This window comes from Globicephala melas, chromosome 12, assembly GCF_963455315.2.
Source record: "Globicephala melas chromosome 12, mGloMel1.2, whole genome shotgun sequence".
NCBI lineage: Eukaryota > Metazoa > Chordata > Mammalia > Artiodactyla > Delphinidae > Globicephala > Globicephala melas.
The window spans coordinates 14,730,738-14,738,923 of record NC_083325.1 but is presented as its reverse complement, the minus strand read 5'-3'; the positions used below and the strand labels follow the sequence as shown (position 1 = coordinate 14,738,923).

General features: G+C 59.2%; 1 protein-coding gene across 2 annotated transcripts in view; it reads left to right on the top strand.

Annotated features, from left to right (window-relative positions):
- The first annotated feature begins 1,489 nt into the window (after nt 1-1,489).
- The window catches only part of ATOH8 (atonal bHLH transcription factor 8), a 34,306-nt gene continuing 27,609 nt past the window's right edge, over nt 1,490-8,186 (top strand). Inside the window, exon 1 of one of the 2 annotated variants that reach the window (XM_030837484.2) lies at nt 1,490-2,373. In XM_030837484.2, the coding sequence (XP_030693344.1) occupies nt 1,618-2,373 (756 nt within the window). In that variant the 5' untranslated portion in view covers nt 1,490-1,617. Of the gene's footprint in view, nt 2,411-8,186 lie in introns of both variants that reach the window. The other variant, XM_030837486.2, reaches the window with a different exon arrangement.

The window sequence follows — 8,186 nt, the reverse complement described above, 5'->3', positions numbered from 1 at the left end:
CAAGGGTCTATCTTCTCTCAAACTGCTTAAAGCAACCACCACCAAGGAGGAACTTACTACCACAGAGAAAGGACCCGCGAAGAGTGAAGGACCGTGTGCTGGTCCTCAGGGCAGCCTCCAGGAGGTGGGCTCGGGTGAGGGCCCACTAGTTTGCTCTTTATTTCCCCCCAGAATCTCCAGTGGGATGGCACTGGGACCGAAGGTCTGGGTAGTCGACCTCTGTCCCCTGCCAATAACAGTGGGCACCTACCTGCAAAGCTCTCACTTTGTGCCAGGCAGCTCTGAACGCTTTGCACATATATGCTCAATTAATCTTCACAACACCTCGGGAAGAAGGTACAATTGTTACTTCCATTCTACAGATGGGGAAAGGGAGGCACAGAGAGGTTCAGTGACTTGCCCAACGACACTCAGTTTGTAAGTGGCAGAGCTGGCATTGGAACCCAGGAAATCTGCCTCTAGAAGCTATTCTGCCTCTGTTATTAATAATAACCAAAGCTTCCATTTGACCGGTACCCCCTATGTGCCTGGGGCTGAATTCCCCACAGCAACGCAGCGGGCAACCCGCGGTGAGGTGACTTGAGATTCTCCCAGATGCTGCGTCTAAAACCAAAGCTTCCACGCTGCTCGGCCTCTTTAACTCGCTGCGTGACCGTGGGAAAGCCCGTTCCTTTTCAGAGCCTCAGTTTGCCTGGCGCTTAGCCCTTCTGCTCCTGGTCTCTCTGCTCCAGCAAGTGACCCGAGCGGATGGGGATGCGGTGCAGGGGGAGTGAGGGTCTCGGGCAACCCCAGAGCCTTTCCCTTCCCTCGTCGACCTACCCCCACCCCCGCCCCCCAGGAGAAGTCGCCATTCTGTTTCTTTCTCGATTGGCAAGCTGGGGTGGAGGGCTGGACGTGGAGGTGCTGGGTGCGGAAGGCGACGCTGCGTCACCGAGAGGTCAGCAAGGCCAGGGAGACAAGGCCCGGCTCTGATCTGGGGAAGGGCCGAAGGGCCTAGAGGGCACGTGCTCGGGAGCGGACTGTCCTCTGGGGACAGAGAAGCGCCCCGGACTTGAGGAGGGGGCGGGGAGGGAGAGTCAGAGGACCAGGTTCTGGGCAGAAGGGATGGGGGTGGGGGGAGGTGGAGAGGACGCGGACAAAGGAGGCGGCCAGCAGCCCAGCTGTTTTGAAAAATGCTTCCTGTTTCTTTAAAGGCGCTCGCGGCTCGGGCGGCCGGGGCTGGGGAGGCTGCGGCGGGAGCTGCCTCCTCTCCGGGCGGCGGCGCTGACTGATCTCGCGAATTGGGCTTCTGTGTAAACTGAGGCTAAACAAACACAGATGGAGCGCAGCGGGCGTTCTCCAGAAATGCTGGCACGGCGGCAGCGACTTCAGATGACACTCTGAGCGCTCCGGGAACGGACAGCCTGGCGGCTTCGCGGAGCCGGCGGCGCAGCTGCCCCGGACGAGGGGGAGAAAGGGAGGGAGGGAGGGAGGGAGCGAGCAGGGGGAGAGCTGGAGACTCCGAGGCGCTGAGCGCCGCGGCCGCCCGGGCAGAGCCGGCGCGCAGCGTGTAGAGCGAGCGCGGCGGGCGCGCTTCCCGGGCAGCCCCACGCCCCTGCCTTGCGCGCTGCCCGCGCCATGAAGCACATCCCGGTTCTCGAGGACGGGCCGTGGAAGACCGTGTGTGTGAAGGAGCTGAACGGCCTCAAGAAGCTCAAGAGGAAAGGCAAGGAGCCGGCGCGGCGCGCGAACGGCTATAAAACTTTCCGATTGGACTTGGAAGCGCCCGAGCACGGCGCCGCCGCCACCGACGGGCTGCGGGACAGGACCCAGCGGCTGCAGCCGGTCCCGGCCCCGGTGCCAGCCCGGGTGGCGCCGGCCGTTCCCTCAGGTGGGGGCGCGGACACGGCCGGGGAGCGCGGGGGCGTCCGGGCTCCGGAGGTCTTGGACGCGCGGAAACGCGGCTTCGCCCTGGGCGCAGTGGGGCCGGGACTCCCCACGCCGCCGCCACCGCCGCCGCCTCCAGCGCCCCAGGGCCAGGTACCTGGGGGTCCCGAGGCACAGCCTTTCCGGGAGCCCGGCCTACGTCCCCGCATCTTGCTGTGCGCACCGCCAGCACGCCGCACGCCGTCGGCGGCCCCTGCTCCCCCGGAGCCCTCAGTGCGCCCGGCTCCCCCCACGCGCCCTGGGGAAAGTTCTTACTCGTCAATTTCACACGTAATTTACAATAACCACCCGGATTCCTCCGCGTCGCCTAGGAAACGGCCAGGCGAAGCTACCGCCGCCTCCTCCGAGATCAAAGCCCTGCAGCAGACCCGGAGGCTCCTGGCGAACGCCAGGGAGCGGACGAGGGTGCACACCATCAGCGCAGCCTTCGAGGCGCTCAGGAAGCAGGTACCGGCTCCCAGCCACACACCCTCACTGCGCCCGGGTATGACTGCGGGAGTGGGTGGGTAAGTGGCTGGGGGACTTTAGGGAGGATGAGGGCGTGGGTAACCGGCAAGTTGTCCCCGCCCGGTCGGCCCCAGGGCCCAGACAGGTTTGGGTCCTCCTGGGGCAGTGACCTTTGCCACAGCGTTGGTACGGCTCTTAGTCTGCAAAGTCGGGGTGAAGGTTCGAGATCTCTGGCTCGGGCACGCCCTGGTTACAGCCACCCGCGTCCCCCCTGGGGTGACCCTGTCTGCGCGTCTGACTTCACCCCTCATAGTTCACTTTTATGGCAGCGAATATTCGTCTCCCGGGGTCCCTTGGGCGCGGTGGGGAGTGGAGAGGGGCAATGTGGGAATCTGTCTCCGGCGGGGAAAGGGGGAAGACCCTAACCCTTCTGGCAATTTGGCGTGGTCTTGGAGGCCCGGAACGCTGCGGAGGTGTGGTCCTGGCTTTGCCAGAACATAAGGGTCCCGCAGCCCGCGGGAACCTGTCAGCACCTCCTCAGCCCCCACCTCCCAGCAGGGATGCCCCTGAACTCAGGTTGCTTCTGCGCTCTGCACCCCTCGCTCCTGGTGTCCCTTAAGGACCCGGGGTACAAGCCTGAGCCCCCTCTGCAGGGGCGGCCTCAGGAATTGGCTGGAGAGGGCCTTTCCAGGAGATCCCCTCCACTGCTGCCGTTCGCCGCCCGCCGCATGCTGAAGCCGGCAGGTCTGCTGAGGGGACTGATTGGTTTGGGGAATCTTCAGAAACTAGTTCTGGGTGGGTTAGGGGCTTCTTAGTTTGGGGCAGGTGGGGGCTGTCCTCACCAGACACTGTCTTCTGGGGCCGATGGGAAAGAATATTTGTCCAAGAGTTACCCATAGTGGGGAGTGGCAGTTTTACAATTCCACTTAGACAAGATTGAGACTGCCCCGGGATTCTAGGCTGGGCATTTTCACAGAGCGGAGATCTAAGAAGAGTGTGGTAAGTGCCCCCTGCCCCCAGCCCACACAGGGCATGGGGAAGGGTTGGGGGGGGTGGATGTGACTGGTTTGAATGGTCAGGATTTTTGCTTGCTCTGCAGCTGACTTCCTGTGTGACTTCAGGAAAGTTACTTACCCTCTCTGGGCTTTAGCCAACAACAAAGGATTTCAGAAAACATGATCTTCTTTTTGGATCACACACTCTCCTCTTCCTCCTGTGGGTGGGGCAGGGAAGGTGCCTGTGTCCATCCATGGGAAGGGAATTAAACTCCTGGGGAAAAGAGTTTCTATGACTTTTGAGCCAAAGTGTCACATTTGGGCTTGAGTAAGATGATTGGTCAGTGAGGTGGAGTGGAGTGGAGGCGTCAGATAACTGTCATAGACAGTTGGGACCTTGGGCAGTGGGCCCAGTGGAGAATTCAGTTTCACCCTCAGGCAGTGGCTCTGTGTCAGAGGGTGGCAGCCTGGAGGGCATCCTGCTACCTACCGCCCAGGATGGAAGGATGAGATGGCAGAGAGATGACTGTCCACCTGCTCACCTTGCAGCTAGGGCAACCCCTCTCAGATTGGGTAGGCCACGTGCCCAGAGCATCACAGCTGGTGAGAGGACGGTCAGGGCTGGCACCTAGGTCCTTTAACTGACAGTTCAGCGTCCTTTTTACTCCTCCAGCTGCCTCTTTCAGTTCCGAGAAAGTATTCACGGTCTCTGTGTGTTCAACTACATCTCATTTGTCCAGTGGCTTTAACTTCTTTCAGTAATAAATTCCATCTTATTTGATCTTAACATCCCTGTCGATTGAATTAGCTTTCCATTTAATGGAATGGAAAACTGGGGCCTGGAGAAAGAATGAAGGAAACGCTTCCAAGATCACCTAGTGGGTTAGGGAAGGTGACAGAAGTTTCTGGAATGCCCGCCTGGCCAAATGCTTCTCACAATGTCAGCTGTATCAGCGCTGTGGGCCCTGCGCTCGCAGTATTGTTAAGTCGGAAGGTGGGTGTACACATGGCTGACTCTCTGAGATGAGATGGTTAATCGTGGTTTCCTTTCCCTTCCACCCTTCTTGTGCGGAAGTTCTATATAAGAGGGACAAATTCAGGGAGAAAGTGTGCACACACACACACACACACAGGTACAAACAGCTGTACCTATACACACGATCAGTACTAGTGCCCAAGAGCACACACAAATGCGTGATCAGAAGCACCTCCTCTGGTTTGTTCCCCCCCTTGCCCAGTCCATCTGTCCCTTCCCCAAAAAGGCTGCTGGTGGGCACCGGTCTATTGTCTGCGAGGGAAAGAAGTATCGCTAGGGCACACTCACCATGTCCACATCACAGCCTCCATCCGATGGGGAAAGTCCTGTGTCTCAGAGGCACTCCTTCCTCCTCTGGACCTCAGTATCCCACCTGTAGAAAGTGCGCACGTGAATACACACTCACACTCGTGTGCGTGTGTGTGTGTGTGCCCTTATCCAGGCAGGCTGTGACTCTGGATCTAGGCGTAGGCTTGACTGTCTGAAATGGACCCTGGGAAAGGAGGGTGAGGAAGAAGGATGGTTTTTCCTGAAATGAGGCCATGGCTGTTGCAGCACCGAGGTCAGGTCTGGGGCTGTGGCTCTGGTCTGGGGCTTCATTTCTCTGAGCAGCTTCCTGGTACGGTGAAAAGAGCACTGGGCGGGGAGTCCGGAGGCCGGAGTTTGAGTTATACCTCTGCTGTATGCGTTCTGTGTGACCGTGGACAAGTCACTTTCCCTCTCTGAGCCTCAGTTGCTAAAGTTGGAAAACGGTGTTAATGCTTACCTCATACACCGCTTCTCTGCAGAGAGCGCATGAAGAAAGGAATGGGGGCCGTAGGAGGAATGAACATTTCTCGAACGTCTGCAACGTCCTCAGGGCTGGGCAAAGGCCTTGACAGATGTAGAAATAAGAATTCTGTAATCATTTTAATAAGAATCATAGAAACTGCCATTTATCAGATGCTTCCTTTGTACTGGGTCGTGTGCTAAGCGTGTTACGCGTATTAGTTCATTTAATGAAGTAGGTATCGTTTCCACCCCCCCACCCCCCCGCCCTCATTCCCACCCCTGTTTCACGGATGGTGAGGCCGAGGTTCAGGGAACTTCTGCAAGTTGGTGGAGGTCTCGCAGCCTTTGGCCACCGCATGAGGCCTCCTGGGTTTGCATTGCATGCCTCCCCGGCCTGCCATTCACTAGGCTTCGGGGTGCCGGCGCCCTCCCGGGCATGGTGCAGTCACAGCCTGCGTGGCTGTGTGCCACTGTCATTGCAGAGCCTGGATTCGAATCGGAGTCAGCGAGTCGCTCCAGGGCCCAGGCTCCTGACGGCCCCGCTCTTCAGCCTGGTGACCACCCGGGAGCTGTCCACCCCCAGCAGGGGGAAGCCAGACAGTCTTCTGTGTTGTCCAACCCGTCATGCTCTCAACCAGGAAGGGAATGGGGTGGGGGGCCGCTTGGCCATGAGAAGTGCAGGTGGGGGAGAGGGAGGCCCCCGGCAGCGGGGCCAGGGGGTGCGTATGCGGGGCAGATGGTCAGGCCGCAGCACATGCCACCAGCCCAGCTGCTCGGGGCCCCCCCCGCCGCCTCACGTGAAGGCCATGTGTGCATAGCTGGGCCTGGCCCATGTGCAGGGCTGCTCCAGGCCGGGTGGGAGAGGGTCCAAGGGAAAGCCTGGCCTTGCTGGGCGGGTGAGGGGAGGGGCCAGAGCTGTGGGCCTCGGCCTCCCCCGCAGAACCTTCTGGTTCACAGGCTGTGCTCACCCTCGGGGCATCTGGTGTGTGTGCTGCAGGTTTCCTCTCAGCATTGATGGAGGAATGGCAGCCGAGCCAGGCAGAGGCCTGGGGCGGCAAGGAGGAGCCCTCAGGACTTGCTGAAGTACCGCACCAGTGGCCCCTCCTCTGCTGCCCCTGGAGTGTCCCAGGGGCTCCTCAGCAAGTGAACTCAGGATGGCCCAGGAGGGGGCATGAGGACGGTACCCCCAGCCCAGCACCTCCCTCAGTCTCAGACGCCACAGGATGCCAGGGGCCCATGGCCCCACTGCAACCTGTACCCCCTTCCTCAGGGAATGGGGGACGGACCTGCTTGCATCCAGATGGGAGAGGGTGACAAAAGCCTCTCTCCTGCCCCCTCGCATCCACAGTCACCACGACAGTAGCTTGTTGAGCCTCATTGCACGGGGCGAGGTGCCTTACCTGGCCCTGTTGTTGTGCCGCCTTCCCATTTCACAGATGGGGATGCTTATGGAGGTGGAGCGAGTGACCAGGATTTGTCCTGTCTGGCCCTGGGCCATGGCTCTTAACCACTCAGACCCAGGTTCTCAGGGTCCAGCCTCGTTGCTGTGTAGCAGGTTGGGATTTTGTTTAAATAGAACTTGACAAGGACCTTAAACAGCCTGTGTAGAGCGGCTTCATCCCAGGGAGCCAGCACTCACTGACATGAGCCGATTAGAGAAAAATTTCAGATGGGATCAAGTGCTCGGCTGTGTGCCGGGGATGTAGTGATGTTGGAGCTGTGTGGGTCCAGGAGTCTTGGTGGGCGTCTTGGGCTGGGTCTGAAGGGTGGGGTAGGAGTTGGCACAGAGGCAAGAGGGTGGAGGGCTTCCAGGCCTCCCCTGCATTGGCTGGTTGGTTCCTGGCTTTGCTTCTCTGTAGCGCCTCCCTACATCTGCCCATGGCGATTCCATTCTGAGGTAGCAGGTATTCTGATGCCCATTTTATTGGTGAGGAAACTGAGGTCCCCTATGGTTGCGGACCTAAGATCACGTGGATGGCCCGGAGTAGAGCTAGGTCCTCAGAATCCCAGGCCAGTGCCCTTCCTGCCTTTTCCCACTTGCTGGAGCCAGGAGAGGGTCCAACTTGGGGTAGGTGGGATGGAATCTTTTAGGGGCACTTGGGACCTGGTGAAAAATCCCCATACTGCACCTGCTCCTCTGAAGCGTAACGATTCTTGTGGGGTGAGCATGAGGCAGGTCCTTTTCCTTTACAGGAAGATTTGCTGCCTGTCGGTAGCTGGAGCCGAGCGGCCCTGCTGCCTCCTTTGGCTTCTGTCCCCTGCCCAGGCTGAGCAGATGACTGCTGTGTGGTCTCCGGCAGGTGGTGGGATGGCTGGGCTCTGGGCCACGCTGTGGACGCTCAGAGAGGTAATGCACTAAGGCTGGGGTCCCGTGGAGTCCAGGACTCTCCATCCCCTGCTCAGAAGGGGGGGCTGCCCACCTCCCCACCATAGGCTATAGATGCTCATCCAAACCCCCAAGCCATCGCTTCTGGCTGATTGGAAAGAGCCCAGCTAAGTAAGGTGTGTGTTCAAGACCCAGCTCATCTTTCATCAGCTGAGAGATACAGGAAGTTCTTACGCTCCCTGGGCATCAAATGCTTCTCTGTAAAGTGGAAGTCGTCATTTCTACCTCATGGCGCTGTCGAAAGATGAATTATATTCACAATACCCAGCCCTCTGCCTGGCCTTAGTAGATCACAAGAAACAGCAAGGGGATGACCTAGTTCCAACAGTCATCCAGGGTACCCAGGCATTATTCCCGCTCTCCAGATAAGAAAACTGAGGCTCAGAGAGGTGAAGCTACCTGTCCAAAGTCACCCCGATGTTTGGGATTCAGACCAGCTCTTTCTGCCTTACCTTAACCTCCTAGAATCAGATCCTCATAGGCCAGGGTGCCTCTGAGCTGGGCTTTTGGGGGCCCAGCTCCTGCATCCTGGGCCGTGGGCACCAGCATCACCACCGCTGGTGGTGGGAGTTTGGAGAGCCCAGTGGCCAAGCCCCTGGTGGGAGCTTGGGGAGCCCGCCTTCCT